At 36.9% G+C, this 15,920-nt stretch overlaps 1 protein-coding gene across 3 annotated transcripts in view; it reads left to right on the forward strand.

The window, feature by feature from the left end:
* LOC105499391 (DExH-box helicase 29) overlaps nucleotides 1-14,013 on the forward strand; it is a 54,192-nt gene extending 40,179 nt beyond the window's left edge. For 2 of the 3 annotated variants that reach the window (XM_011771937.3, XM_011771938.3), the window contains 6 exons: nucleotides 1,430-1,566; nucleotides 2,025-2,118; nucleotides 6,739-7,041; nucleotides 8,172-8,303; nucleotides 9,751-9,847; nucleotides 13,719-14,013. In XM_011771937.3, coding sequence (XP_011770239.2) covers nucleotides 1,430-1,566; nucleotides 2,025-2,118; nucleotides 6,739-7,041; nucleotides 8,172-8,303; nucleotides 9,751-9,847; nucleotides 13,719-13,771 — 816 coding nt within the window. In that variant the 3' untranslated portion in view covers nucleotides 13,772-14,013. Of the gene's footprint in view, nucleotides 1-1,429; nucleotides 1,567-2,024; nucleotides 2,119-6,738; nucleotides 7,122-8,171; nucleotides 8,304-9,750; nucleotides 9,848-13,718 lie in introns of all 3 variants that reach the window. The other variant, XR_003013654.2, reaches the window with a different exon arrangement.
* The last annotated feature ends 1,907 nt before the right edge of the window (nucleotides 14,014-15,920 follow it).

Below are 15,920 nucleotides of genomic sequence, written 5' to 3' on the forward strand. Positions count from 1 at the left end.
ATGCTTATAAGAATTTTTTTTTTTTTTTTGAGACAGGGTCTGGCACTGTCGCCCAGGCTGGAGAGCAGTGGTGCAATCTAGGCTGACTGCAATCTCCGCCTCCGGGGTTCAAGCAATTCATGCCTCAGCCTCCCAAGTAGCTGGGATTACAGGCACGTGCCACCACACCTGGCTAATTTTTGTATTTTTAGTAGAGATGGGGTTTCATCATGTTGGCCAGGTTTATATTAATATAAGAATATTTTAATATAATATTTAAGTTTTTATATTTATATACTTGAAAATCTGTTCATCCATTTACTTAAGTGTACTGTAGGTACTATTTTGTGAGTGATTTTGACTTGTCTAAACTTTTGTTTTCAACCTGCTTGAAATATTTAATGGAATATATAGTGGATGATTCTTAGGAAGCTTTGAACACTAGCGACTGAAAGGTAAAATTAAAAACTTTTTTTCTTTCCTTTTTTGGGCTCTCTCTTTGAGCCAATAATTAGCAGAGTTCTCTTTTCTCAAATTATCTCAGAATTAACAAATTCAAATCTGTCTGAGTCTCTGGACGCATATGCTTACTGTGCCATTCCAACTTTCCAACTTTATCAAGCTATGGCCCTTTCTGGGATTACCAATAAAGGCTATTTAAAAACAGAATGGAAGCCTGGGCAACATAGTGAGACCCTGATTCTGCAAAAAAAAATTAAGATTAAAAAAATTGGCCAGGCATGGTGGTGTACCCCTGTAGACACAGCTATTCAGGAGGCTGAGGTGGGAGGATTGCTAGAGCCCCGGAGTAGGAGGGGGCAGTGAGCTGTGATTGGGCCACTGCACCCCAGGCTGGGCAACAGAACAAGACCCTGTCTGTAAAAAAATCCAGAAATAAAAACAAAATGAAGAAAATGTGACTTATTACTGTAGTCTCTCTCTGTTTAGTATTCGAAATAGATATTCACCAGAATTTTGTGAAGTTCAAAAAATAACCTCTTCCATGATAGTTTATCTGAAAACCTACAACAACAAATGGATTGTTATGTCCAAATTATTTTTAAAGATCATGGCAGACTAAGAGTGGAAATTTGGCAGTCTTGGAGACAAGATAACTGAGTTAGGATTCCCAGATTGCCTCTAACTGTATGACAGACTGTAAATCATTTATATAAATGTTCAGTTTTTTTTCTCTGATTGTGGTGATAATTGCCTCCTTACCTCACAGAAAGGGTATAAAAGTAAAGGGATGTATTTTTGAAATTCCTTAAAATGGAACAAAAAATAACTTTAAAATGAAAATAAAAATTAGCTATAGTAGAACATAATAAAAGTATTGAAAATAAACAGGCAACTTAAAGGGTGATTGTTTTATGATTTGCTTTCTTTTATAAGTTAACTTTCACTGTATAGCTCTTTAATGATAAATTGTTTTGTCATTTATGGATAGGCAACACTAGCTGCAGTTATGACAGAGAAGTCTCCTTTTACCACACCAATTGGTCGAAAAGATGAAGCAGATCTTGCAAAATCAGCTTTGGCCATGGCGGATTCAGACCACCTGACAATCTACAATGCTTATCTAGGGTAAAAACATAATCTGGCCGTTATCAATAAGCCAATTACGTGAGGTTATTTACTTAAAAAAATTACCTTTGACTCATTAAAATTGTACATCTGAGGTTTAAATTTATTTTTAGTTATTTCATCTGTCAAGGTATAATTATGTTAGAGAGTCATGTGTTTTATAATCCTTCTTAAAACTTAAGAATAATATATTTGGTATTATATGTATATTAACTCATTTAAAGTAACTTAATAATTTACTGTTAACATAAACAGAAAATATCTGTTAATATTGTTAACATATCTGTTAATAAGTTAATATTCTTATATACAATTAACTGGTAGCTGCTACAAGCAAGATCCCTCCCCTTTTTAAATTATAATTTAATTAAATCTTACTTTGGTTATTAGCTCTGAAAAAGAGTTTGGAAAGAGAACATGGTGACCTTTATTCATTAATTGACATTTTATTTATCTAGATGGAAGAAAGCACGACAAGAAGGAGGTTATCGTTCTGAAATCACATATTGCCGGAGGAACTTTCTCAATAGAACATCACTGTTAACCCTAGAGGTAATTCTTAATATGGATCTCTCACTCAGAGTCATGGGTAACTATAAGTTTATTTTGGAAAAAAGAATGCCTAGGAAAATACTTGTCACATAGTAAGGGCTTAATAAAACATTTGTTGAATTAGTACATGTGTGATTGTACTTGACTTCTTTCTTCCAGCAAGTAACTTGTATGTATTACACAGTGATTTAAAATAGTATTTAATAATCATAGTATGGCTGGGTGCAGTGGCTCACACCTGTAATCCCAGCACTTTGGGAGGCCGAGGCAGGCATATCACGAGGTCAGGAGATTGAGACCATCCTGGCTAACACGGTGAAACCCCGTCTCTAGTAAAATTACAAAAAAAAAAATTGACGTGGTGGCAGGCACCTGTAGTCTCAGCTACTCAGGAGGCTGAGGCAGGAGAATGGGATGAACCGGGAGGCGGAGCTTGCAGTGAGCCCAGATCGCACCACTGCACTCTAGCCTGGGTGACAGAGCGAGATTCTGTCTCAAAAAAAAAACCAATAATAATAATAATCATAGTATGTTCAAGAAATGATCAAAAAGACTGGCTCATGCCTGTAATCCCAGTGCTTTGGGAGGCTGAAGCAGGAAGATGGCTTCAGGCCAGGAGTTTGAGACCAGCCTGAGCAACATAGTGAGAATGTGTCTCTACCAAAAATAAAAAAATGAAATGGGCATGGTAGCACATGCCTGTAGTCCCAGCTACTCAGGAGGCTGAGGTGGGAGGATTGCTTGAGCCCAGGAGTTCAAGGTTGCAGTGAGTTACAATTGTACCACTGTACCCTGAGTAACAGAGTGAGACCCTATCTCTTTTAAAAAAGAAAAGAAAAGATGAAACACGATTTCATAAACACTATCTTGGGAATTAGAAGTCTCAGTTTTTCACTTAAAAAAAAAAAAAAAAAAAAGGGCTGGGCGTGGTAACTCACACCTGTAATCCCAGCACTTTGGGAGGTGGAGGTGGGTGAATCACCTGAGATTGGGAGTTCAAAACCAGCTTGACCAGCATGGAGTAACCCTGTCTCTACTAAAAATACAAAATTAGCCAGGTGTGGTGGCGCATGCCTGTAATCCCAGTACTCCAGAGGCTGAGGCACAAGAATCACTTGAACCAAGGAGATGGAGGTTGCAGTGATCCAAGATCACACCATTGCACTCCAGCCTGGGCAACAAGAGCAAAACTCTGTCTGAAAAAAAAAAAAAAACACAAGGACTGGGCACAGTGGCTCATGCCTGTAATCCAGCACTTTGGGAGGCCGAGGGGGGGTGGATCATGAGGTCAGGAGTTCAAGACCAGCCTGGCCAAGATGGTGAAACCCCATCTCTATTACAAATACAAAAATTAGCCAGGTGTGCTTGTGGGCGCCTGTAATCCCAGATACTTGGGAGGCTGAGGCAGAGAATTGCTTGCACCCAGGAGACAGAGGTTGCAATGAGCCGAGATCGTGCCACTGCACTCCAATCTGGGCGGCAGAGCGAGACTCCGTCTCAAAAAAAAGAAAAGAAAAAAAACACACGCAAGTTGAAAGGAGATTAATCTATATTTCTTCTCAACTCTGAAATGTGGTTATTTTTCTTTAATTACGGAAAATTTCAAACATACATCAAATTGTATGGACATAATGAACTTTCATATACCCATTTCCCACTTTCATAATTATCAACCTGTGGTCAATATACTTGTACTCCTTTTATTCTACTATCTGCCCTCTAGATTTTGAAGCATATCCAAGGTATCAGATTTTTTTTAAACATTATCACACCTAAAAACACCCAATTCCTTAATACCATCAGATATACAGTGTTTAAATATCCTCAGTTACCTCATTACTGGCTTTTTTTTACAGCTAGTTCAAAGGATGATCCAAACAAGGCCCACACTTTAAATTTGGTTGATATGTTTTTTAATAAAGTCTCTTAACCTATTGTCACCCCTTTCTCAGTTTTTTCCTATTTGCCATTTATTTTTTGAAGAAACCAGATACATTGTCCTGTAGAGTTTCCTGCATTCTGGATATGGCTGATTGTATCCTTGTGGTATTATTTAACATATTCTTCTGTGTCCTGTATTTCCTATAAATGGGTGTTGAGAGTTTAATCCAATTCAGGTTCATCTTTGTTTTTTTTTCTTTTTTCTTTTTTTCGGAGCCATCTCCTTTTTGGTAACATTAAGATATATCAATGGGGCCAGCTAGATTCATCCATTACAAAATTCCCCACTGGCTTTTCATGTAAGGCTTTTAGCAGCCATTGATAACACTCAGACCTATTGTTTCATTAGGGTCTGGATAAGGCTGATTATATCCTTGTGGTATTATTTAATACCACAAGGTATTATATTCTTCTGTGTCCTGTATTTCCTATAAATGGGTGTTATATCGAAAGAATTTAATCCAATTCAAGTTCATCTTTTTTTTTTTTCTTTTTTCTTTTTTTTCGGAGTCATCTCCCTTTTCGTAACATTAAGATACATCAATGGAGCCAGCTAGATTCATCCATTACAAAATTCCCCACTGGCTTTTCATGCAATGCTTTTAGAAGCCATTGATAACACTCAGACCTATTGTTTCATTAGGGTTGCAAATGATGGTATTATAGTTCTACTTGTTAGCTAGAATTATTTCATAAAGAACTACTTTTTCCTTAAATATTTGAATACCCTGAGGTACAGTTTATACAAGAAAATTAGGATAAATGCTTGTTTCCTTTTACCTAGCAGTTTTCATAATGAGTTGATTCCTAAGCATCTCCACAAGTAATCAGTGAATCTTGTTTTTTTAAAAAATTGTTACGAACTTCTTGATTTAAATATATTTGATGTGTTTCAGTTCTCTACAGTTAATTTTTTAATACTCAAATTGTCCCCTCTTTAGGAAGTGAGAGCCCCTTTGGGTTGGCTGCTGAGTCCTTTTCATATAATCTTAGCAATCTTTGATGGCTCCCTTGCTTTTGGTATGGAAAGCTTCTCTAGTGTATTTTACGCTCCAGGCTTGGAATCAGTCGTGTTTCCACAGAGCCCTGATTCCTCTTCGTGAAATTCTATTATATGTCCCTAAATATTGGCCAGCTATTTAGCTACAGCCTGGGATGGCTAGTTATGAAAAGGCATTCAAAGCATCATACTTAGTGACTGGTTGTGATCAACTTTATCAGTCTGTTCTTAGGAAGGGAAACTGATGGTTTAGCCTATTAGGTTGCTATTCAGGAACAAATTTATTTCTGGGAGGAGAGAGAGTAGAAGTGTAGTCAAAATGTAAAGACAGGTGAATGTGAAAAGCAGGGCTCCCCCACAAATACTGTCTTTTTATTTTTATTGATACGTATGTAAAAGGAAATAATGTTTAATACAGATAGGCTATAAAAGTTTTTGTTTTTGTTTTTAAATAGATGGGGTCTTGCTGTGTTGACCAGGCTGGTTTTGAATTCCTGGTCTCAAGCGATCCTCCCATCTCAGCCTCCCAAAGTGCTAGGAAGGATTACAGGTGTGAGCCACCTCGCTTGGCCCAGATATGCTATAAAAGTATTCAGACAATAATGTATCTCTCACATAATCCCCCTATTCTATACTCATATTTTAAAAAGTAAAGGTTTTTTCCCATATTTGACACACTATTTTTTGTGATTAAAAAAAAAAAACTGCTAGGATGACAGCAGAGACTTCTCTAAGTGGAATGAACTTTGTCCTTCTCGAAGCACATGAAGCACATCAAGAGCTAAATTGAAGAAATAGCCCCCTCTGGGCCACCTGACTGGGAACATGTAGAAATCCCAATCAGTTAGCCCAGAGGGGGCTATTTCTTCAATTTAGCCCCTTTTCCTTTATCTCCTCTCTACTTCTCCCGACCTTCAAATTGCTTTCCATCCCCTTTCTTCTGTGAGCCTTTTCTTCACCTCCCTGGGACTACAAAGTTTTAGATGTCTTCACTAACCCTGTGGTGGTATGGCAGCTGTCTGTTTGGTCTTTTCTCCCCAAGAATGAAAGTCCCTTAAGCCCCAAACTTAAAAACATAAAGGATATCCTAAAGGTAAACATCACCTTTTAATTGCTTGTATCCTGTGTACTTTGAAAAACTGCCCATCCTTCCTGTGCTAGTTTTGCTGATCAGCACATATTAAAGGTAGAAAAATATTTTAGGCAACAATTTTAGATTAAATGAAGTTGCCATTAATAAACTTTTTCAAAGTTCTTTGAGAAATTAAGATAGATTTCCGGAAACAAATGAAGAAGTACTTGCAATCTAGAATCAAGATTTCTGTCAGTTCTTTCTCAATGCTGACCATCCTCATTAAGTAAAAATCTCCAGAGAAAAAGGAGAGCTACTATGGAAGTAAATGTAGCGAATGAAAATGTGTTTAGACACATTTTTCTTGCTCTCAAATTTTATACATTTTTATGTTTTGAGACATCTAAAGTCTTAGGGTGAAGAGAATAGCTGTTTCTAGTTGACTTTCCAGTATCTTTTTTTCTTCCTTAAGGTAATTTGGGCTATAGTTAGCTAAATAATCATTAGCATCCTGTCAATTTTTATAGGAAGCAGTAATATAAATTACAATGTTGTTTGGAAATTTCTCTAATCAATTTATTTCTGTTTTTAACATAAACCAATCTAGGATGTAAAGCAGGAGTTAATAAAGCTGGTTAAGGCAGCAGGATTTTCATCTTCCACAACTTCTACCAGCTGGGAAGGAAACAGAGCCTCACAGACCCTCTCATTCCAAGAAATTGCCCTTCTTAAAGCTGTACTGGTGGCTGGACTGTATGACAATGTGGGGAAGATAATCTATACAAAGTCAGTGGATGTTACAGAAAAATTGGCTTGCATTGTGGAGACGGCCCAAGGCAAAGCACAAGTACACCCATCCTCAGTAAACAGAGATTTGCAAACTCATGGATGGCTCTTATACCAGGAGAAGGTGAAGTACTCATTCCTAAATTCCAGTATTCAGAGCATTATTCTACAAGTCATTCATAACAAGTTAGGATGCCCTAACAGGTATTTTATTTGGTTCTCAAATTGAGCTATTCATTTTTGTTAATATTTGAAATCAAGATGCACATAGCTTTTCAAACAAAAGAATGCTTATTTTCTCTTCAAAAAAAAATTAGTAAGGTTTCTACTCTGCCCATCATCTTTTCTACTTGGAATAAAGACAGTAATAGCAAATTGATGTTGGTTGATAATGTGTCAATCTCCTGAGTATTTCATTAAAAGGTGCTGTCTCAGAAGGGGATAAAAGACAAGTTGTATGTGCTGTTTCCAAATAAGGGGAATATTGAATGGTGTAGTAGAACTGTGGATGATTTGCAACAGTTTCGGTCAAGTATCACCTAAGATAATTTAATAACAAATATTTATAGATTACAACAAAAACAGCCTTTTAAATTGGAGCTGCATGACCACTCCATTTTCTTATTTTTTAACATATGGTGAAGGTTAAGATGGCATTGTCTCTTCCTATTTTGGGTTTTTGTTACCTGTCTCATTTATACATTTTTAAGGCAGTATGAGAAGAAAAGAGAACATAAAAAATTGAAACATAATTCTTCTCCCTTTACAAAGAGTGCCTCCGTTTTGTTTCTTGACCTTTAAAATAACAAAGATCCATAATTTCAAGCACTGGCTTGAATAACTCTCAACATTGATCAAACTTAAATGTAAAACATGAGAAATTACTGATTGACGCCCGTAGCTGAATATTGGTCTAGAAACCAGAAACTGAAAGTTAATCATCATTTTAACATTAATTATTTAATATCATTAGCATTATAAAATTGCTTGTACCTAGTTTCCTTTATGTTCAACGTCTAACTCAGCCTTAGCAATAATATTTACAATGCCTTTTTATAGTATAAATGCACAGGTGGTAATAGTAATTACTATAAAATTGATAAATTATGCACATAATGAAAATGTAGCTTTACAGATACTCTTGGCTTAAAATGTAGAATAATAAATTGTAGAAAAATGCTTATTTGAAAAAGATAAATGACTTCCTTCTATTTTTATATTTTGAAATTATTTCCCCTCCTTTTTCCCATGTAGATAAGGTATGCCAGAGTGTATTTGAGAGAAACTACCCTAATAACCCCTTTTCCAGTTTTACTTTTTGGTGGTGATATAGAAGTTCAACACCGAGAACGTCTTCTTTCTATTGATGGCTGGATCTATTTTCAGGTACATAGTACAACTGATTTTATTGATTATTAAAAATGTTCAACTTCAGTACCATTGAGGTACATTTTTAAAATTTTATTGGAGTCTGCATAATGTCTTCTTATAATATGAGTTAAGTAGAATTGCTTATTTTATCTTGCCTCTGTGGTTTTAAATCTGTTAAATTTGAAAATCAAATTATATTGGTATAACAAATTCTATTTATTATTAATAACAATCCTAGCTTTCTATGTTGGGTACTTCAATAGTTAACTTTATATGGATTTTCCCAAATTAATAGCCTAACAGCCTTGTTAAGTAATTTCTATAGTTTCTTTTATATAGATAGAGACACTTAAACACAGTGAGAAATTAAATAATTTTCCCAAGATTTACATGGATTATTACTGAAAGAGCAAGATTCAAATCTAGGACTATTTGATTCCCAAATTTATTCTCATTCCACTACATTGTGGAATAAAAAGGAATAAAAAGATCAAACAGATTTATAGTTTATTTCATACTGTTGAATTCTTCTCTGGAAAAATCAGACCAACCTATGCTTATTTCTAACAATAAGTTTATCTGTTTCTCTGTACTCCCATCAAGATTGACCAGCTTAAACTAAACAAACCTGTTACATTGTTAGGTTATTCTATGACAGCCGTTTGTCTAGGACTGGAGAGGTGAATTTTAAGTGCAGCTGTACAATTATATGCACTTTGTGCAAAGAAATTGGGGTGGTGAAAATGTTTTATAACTGGATTGTGATGGTTGCACAACTCTATTAATTTACTGAAAGCTATTGAAATTAGTGAAAATGAGTGAATTTTTAGGGTAAGTTATATCTCAATAAAGCTGTTTAAAAAAATTTCCCACCCCAGGCCAGGTGCCGTGGCTCATGCCTGTAATCCCAGCACTTTGGGAGGCAGAGGCAGGTGGATCATGAGGTCAGGAGTTAGAGACCAGCCTGACCAACATGGTGAAACCCTGTCTCTACTAAAAATACAAAAAATTAGCCAGTCATTATGGTGCGCACCTGTAATCCCAGCTACTTGGGAGGCTGAGGCAGGAGAATCGCTTGAACCTGGGAGGTGAAGGTTGCAGTGAGGCGAGATTGCGCCACTGCGCTTCAGCCTGGGCGACACAGACTCCATCTCAAAAAAAAAAAAAAAAGTTATCTCCCCAAAACTGTAGTCTTAACTTCCACAGAGTTGATATAAATAGAGAAGAAAACAATTATTGGAATAATAGTTGCCTTATTTTGGGAAGAGTTACCAGATTTAATAAGGAAATTGAGAGGTTTGCATGCCTAGCTAGCAGAAATAATTTGTATTTTTCCCACTGTGTTTTCCATTAAAAGCAAGACGTGCTAAGGCATTGTAATATATGCTTGCCTCGATTTACTTAAACACACTCACACTCCCCTGGATTGACTTTGTCCATTTTTTTCATCTCCTCTTAACAGGCCCCTGTAAAGATAGCTGTCATTTTCAAGCAGCTGAGAGTTCTCATTGATTCTGTTTTAAGAAAAAAGCTTGAAAATCCAAAGATGTCCCTTGAAAGTAAGTGTTTGCTTATAATGTAAGTGAAAGACAGTATACACAAAAGTGTATGTGTACCTATGTATGTATGTGTATACATAGGTACATATTTAATTATAATTGGTTTTGGAGATTATTTTCCCTTTTGGGTCTATAGGGTTTAAATTCTGCAGACATCAAGGACTGATAGAGGATGAGGCAGCTACACAGGGAATCACAACATTAAGCTACAGATACCACAGACATAGGCCTTGCCCTTAAAGCACACAACGATGAGCAAAACATGGATGTATGTATGTATATACATAGGTACACATACCTATGTATTAATGTGTGGAAAAACTTTCTTAAGAGGACAGGCATGGTGGCTCACGCCCATAATCCCAGCACTTTTGAGAGGCCAAGGCAGGTGGATCACCTGAAGTCAGGAGTTTGAGACCAGCCTGGCCAACATGGTGAAACCCTGTCTCTACTAAAAATACAAAATTAGCCGGGTATGGTGGCGGGTGCCTGTAATCCCAGCTACTCGGGAGGCTGAGGCAGAAGAATCACTTGAACCTGAGAGGCATAGGTTGCAGTGAGCACCAAGATCATGCCATTGCACTCCAGCCTGGGCGACAAGAGCGAAACTCCATCTCAAAAAAAAAAAAAAAAACTTTATTTTTATTTTTTTTTTTGAGACAGAGTCTCGCTTAGTCGCCCAGGCTGGAGTGCAATGGCGCGATCTCGGCTCACTGCAAGCTCCGCCTCCCGGGTTCACGCCATTCTCCTGCCTCAGCCTCCCGAGTAGCTGGGACTACAGGCACCCGCCGCCTCGCCCGGCTAATTTTTTGCATTTTTAGTAGAGACGGGGTTTCACCGTGTTAGCCAGGATGGTCTCGATCTCCTGACCTCGTGATCCGCCCGCCTCGGCCTCCCAAAGTGCTGGGATTACAGGCGTGAGCCACCGCGCCCGGCCAAAAAAAAAACTTTCTAAGAGAAAATCTGAAATATTCTAGAAATAATTTTTTTGTAACATTGGAGTATACTAAAGCATACTGAAGTTGTAAAAAATTCCATCTATTTTATGCCGAATTCCATCAAACTCAATTAGTGATTATTCACAACCTAATTATCCTCTTAAGGTTTAGTTTACTCCTGTCTCTTAAACTTCATTTCTAAACTTCTAGCCATTTCATAGAAAAAAAGGTTAATAAAACTGAGCATAGTAAACTTTGCTACTTATTAGCATTTTAGTAAACTGGTAACATAGCTACTATTTAAAAATATAATAAGCCAAGCATGGTGTCATATGCCTGTAGTCCCAGCTACCCAGAAGGCTGAGGTGGGAAGATAGCTTGAGCTCAGGAGTTAAAGTCCAGCCTAGACAACATAGAGAGACTCTGTCTCTAAGAAATATATGTATGTATACACATACCCATATATGTATTTGTGTGTGTGTATATGATTTAGGGACTTTCTGTTAGGTTTGTTTCAGCATGATTTTTCCACCGTGTGTTTCTTTCAAATGCAGAGCTATTTCTCTGTATAAAATAAACACATTTTCCTTCAACAGAAATCTGAAATGAGTCAGGCATGGTGATGCCTGCCTGTAATCCCACCACTTTGGGAGGCTGAGGCAGGAGGATCACTTGAAGACCAGCCTGGGTAACATAGGGAGGTGTCATCTGTACAAACAATTTTAAAAAAAATTAGCCAGGCCTAGTGGCATGTACCTGTTGTCTCAGCTACTTGGGAGACTGAGGCGAGTATCTGCACTCCAGTCTGGGTGACAGAGCAAGACCCCGTATCAAAAAATAAGAGAGAGATCTGCAATGGACATACCTGAGTTTGCAGTTTGCCCAGTGAAGTGTTTCTCAAACTTGCCAAATCATCAGAATCATCCTGGCAGTTGCAAAGAATACAAGGTCCAAAGACCTACCCTAGACATACTGATCTCTATGGGAGAGGTCTGTGGCTGTATTATTTTTAAAATCTTTTATTCTGTAACATTTCCCCTCTAAGGCTATCCCCTTTTTAAATGCAGTTAACTATTTTTAATAAACTGAGTTGTTTTTCTGGTAGCATATCCCACATTTAATATTTGGTTAGTTACATACTCATGCTTTAACATGTTCCTGTATTTCCTATAAACTGGTAGTTATATTTGGAGGTATGATTAGAATAAGTTTTGAGAAAAATAATACTTTCTAGTTGGTGCTGTATTCTCCCCATTGCATCACATCAGGAAGCACTTAAATTTGGTTGTCCTTTTAATGTTAAGAATTGATCAATGACTTCAGTATGATTGTACTAAACGAAGTATCCCCAGTTTATTCTCAAAATTATCCCCAGTTTATTCTCAAGTCAGGCAAGTTGGGGGAGCTCCTGATCTAGTTCTGCTACCCTGAAACCTCATACTCTTGTGGGTTTTTTTGTATAACTAAATATGAATGCATAAGCATTAAAATGTATTAATTTTCCTATATTGCTGGAAGCAGATCAGGTCTTAACATATTAAGACATATGGGCTCTTTTCTCAGGGGGCTTTGTGCATCACAACTTTGGCAATAAGAAAGAATTACATTTTATAAAGTATAGGTTGAACCTCAGCTTTTAATTAAGCAAAATGATTTTTGAAATGATATCAGTGTTCCCTTTGCCATAAGAGAGAGAGCAGAACTTACCATTGGGTGTAGTGTATACCTTGACTTGCGAGGAAGGAAGAAGTATGTTAGTGCTCTCTCTTGGGTTTATAACAAAAAGTTGGTAGAATGCCAAATATTTGAAAAAGAAGTAACTGAACTTACTCTCATACTTTCTTTTACTGTCTCTTCCTCAATTTAAAAGTCGTGGTTCTTGGAGCCAGGTATGGTGGCTTGCACCTGTAATCCCAGTTACTCAGAGGGCTGAGATGGGAAGATTGCTTGAGCCCAGGAGTTCAGAGCTGCAGTGAGCTATGATCACACCACTGCACTACAGCCTAGGCGAGAGTGAGACTCCATCTCTTAAAAAATAAAAAAGAAAAATGTTCTTTCTAGACCTGCCATTGTTCCAACTTCAAACAAATGACCTTTTTCCTCTCCCTCCCACTTTTTTGTTGTTGTTTTTAATGCCACTGTAACCATTGCAACCATTGAAAGCCACACCTTTTTCTGAGTATCTGATGTAAATGTAGAATTTCAGTTTTGCAGCCCTGATAATTGTAACTTTCTAAAGAGTGGTTATGAGGTCCTTAGGAAGTCACAATTTCAGAGTAACTATTAAGTAGAAGCAGTTGTTAACAAAACCCCTTTAGCAAATAATGCAGCCTTGGTTGCTCTGTTTGTCAAATTAATTGGTATTTGATTCCTTTGTTGTGTAGAGTGGTCTGTCACTTCCCCATTGACACCTCTCCAAGAGCACTTCCCTGTTAGAATTTTTTGTTTCCTTTGGACTAAACATGGAGAAACTGATAACAGTTACTTCTTCCTTCCTTGCTTATACTTTGGAAATTCTGCCATACTCTGAAGAACACTGAATAGTCAGTAGAGCCTTCAGTATATTTCAGCCAAGTGAAAAAGTTGAGAAACTTACTTTCTTCAAGGAATTTTTATAGAATAAAATTTATAATTCCTTATAAAGAAGTAACAGTTCACGTCATATTATCTCTTTGGGGTTTAGCCTATACAAATGTTATCTTTTTTCAAAATGTTAACTTTTGTCAAAGTAGGTATGGCATAACCTAGAGCAATAATTAAAATCTATGTGGGGCAAAAAATATTTATAGGCGTCTCTAGATTTATTACTGGTGTTAATTCTGTATTCTAATGTAAAAAATATTAGTGACGTATACTTCTTATTTACATGTATATACATTGGAAAATCAGACAATGTTGCATTTATTCGTGGCATTTTTTTTTCTTCCACTCAGATGACAAGATTCTACAGATCATTACGGAATTGATAAAAACAGAGAATAATTGACGCTGAAATTCATGGTCAACTGCTTTAAAAATTAAGATGAAGATACAGTCATGAAATTATCTGAAAATGGATCATCACATTAAGTATTTCATTACTTAAAATGTTGGTACTAGCCATTAACTTAAAGGTGGTGGGGAAAAAAGCACATACTTTAAATATGTGTAATTTTCTAGTTCCTTTTTAATGATGATTATTCTGAATGTATTTGCCACTACATTTACAATAAATTCTTTGGTATCGTCCATGTTTTGCTCATCGTTGTGTGCTTTAAGGGCAAGGCCTATGTCTGTGGTATCTGTAGCTTAATGTTGTGATTCCCTGTGTGGCTGCCTCCTCATCTATCAGTCCTTGATGTCTGCAGAATTTAAACCCTCTAGACCCAGAAGGGAAAATAATCTCCAAAATCAATTATAATTAAATTTCCACGAAAAGGAACAACTTCAGAAGTCAGTTATTTAGTATTTGATACTAAATTTCAAAACCTAAATAAGTGCACTATTAATAGATTCCACCTATTTCAGTAACATTCAGAAAGCATAAACATGTAGTTCTGGAGGACAGGCAGGATTGACTAATACTCCTGTCAGCCTTGCATTGTTTTTCTCAAGCTACAGCTGTGATATCCCTGCCCCGAACCTTTTTTGTACACATGATTGAACTGGTAAGGTCAGTAACTTTGAGATAGTGAAGTATGCTTAGTTATTTTTCATTGGTCCTATTTGTTTTGCTTACTGATGATTTTTTGAAATTCCATTTTTATTACTTAGAGGGATTTCTCTTCATTTCTTATCAATAGATTGTTGATAAACTTCAAATATAGTCCCTTTTAGATCAAAAGGCAGAAATTGCATCTGAAACTCAAAAGATTAGAATTTAATAGGAACCTAGTATAACTGCTTGGCTCTCATAACAGGGATATAATTTTAATATTTTTTGATGAACAAATAAAACCGTAACTTGGAAGTAAAAGCAATACTTAGTAGCAATCTCTAACTTGAGGTTTCTACTTGCAATGTGGCAAGGGAATTGAGAGCAAGGAGTCAAATGTGACCGTGGTTTGGAATCTCTAGTGCCATTAATAAAAATGGGCATGTCAGGAGAAGGAGCTAGATTGGGTGTTGAAGGCAATTCCTCTTGGGACACATGGAGGCTAGTACCCCAAATTTGTCTATTAACTCATTTATAGACAACCTACGAGGTAGGTGCTGTATTAACCTACTATTTGTATTTTACAAGTGAGGAAACTGAGGCACAGATAAGTGAAATAACATGTGTGAGATCACACTGATAGTAAGTAACAGAAGCATTATGGCTCCAGTACTATTTAGATATCTGAAATGTAATCATTATTCCTTTGAAATGTGAAACAGTGACTCACATCAGGTAAGGTCATAGGGTTAGAGTCTTCTACACAGAGATGATAATTAAAGATGGGGGAGTTGAGGTAATCACCCAAAGGGGTAAGAAAATCAAAGTCTCTTCTTTCATATTCTCAGCCATCACTCAGACCCAGATCACCATTGTCTTTCACCTACACCACTGCAGTATCTCCAAACTAGGCTTTCTCCTCCTTTTTATACCTCTAATCCAAAAAAGAATGATATTTTTAAAGGGTATCTGTGTCACTTGGCTTCCCATTGCTCTTAAAATTTAAAGTTCTAAACATGACCTCCAAAGCTCTCTAACTGATCTGGACCTTCCTATCCTCCAGTCTCATCTCCACTCTTTCGAAAATCTCATGGTGCTCCAGCCACGCTAGGCTCCTTTTCAGTTGCTAGAAGATGCCAAGCAGTTTTTCTGAGCATTTACACATGGCGTTCTCTGCCATAATACATTGCTTCCGGTTATTTACCAAGCAGACTTTTCTGCTTTAAAGCCCTTCGCACAGGCCACCCTACTGAAGTGCATATCCCCTTTTACTCATAATACGGTGTTTTTCTCAGCTTGTACCATTTGCTTTTCATCTTCTCACTAGAACATATGCTGCACCAGGACTGTTTCACTCGCTGATACGTCCCTAACACAATGCCTTGCATATATGGGCATTCAATAAATGCTGAATGAGTGAGGGATGAGGAGGGTTAAAGTAGGCTATCTTAATGCCAAGGAAGATTTTTGAAAGCAAAAGTATTGTCAACAGATGTTATGG

This window comes from Macaca nemestrina, chromosome 6 (assembly GCF_043159975.1).
Source record: "Macaca nemestrina isolate mMacNem1 chromosome 6, mMacNem.hap1, whole genome shotgun sequence".
In the NCBI taxonomy this organism is placed as follows: domain Eukaryota; kingdom Metazoa; phylum Chordata; class Mammalia; order Primates; family Cercopithecidae; genus Macaca; species Macaca nemestrina.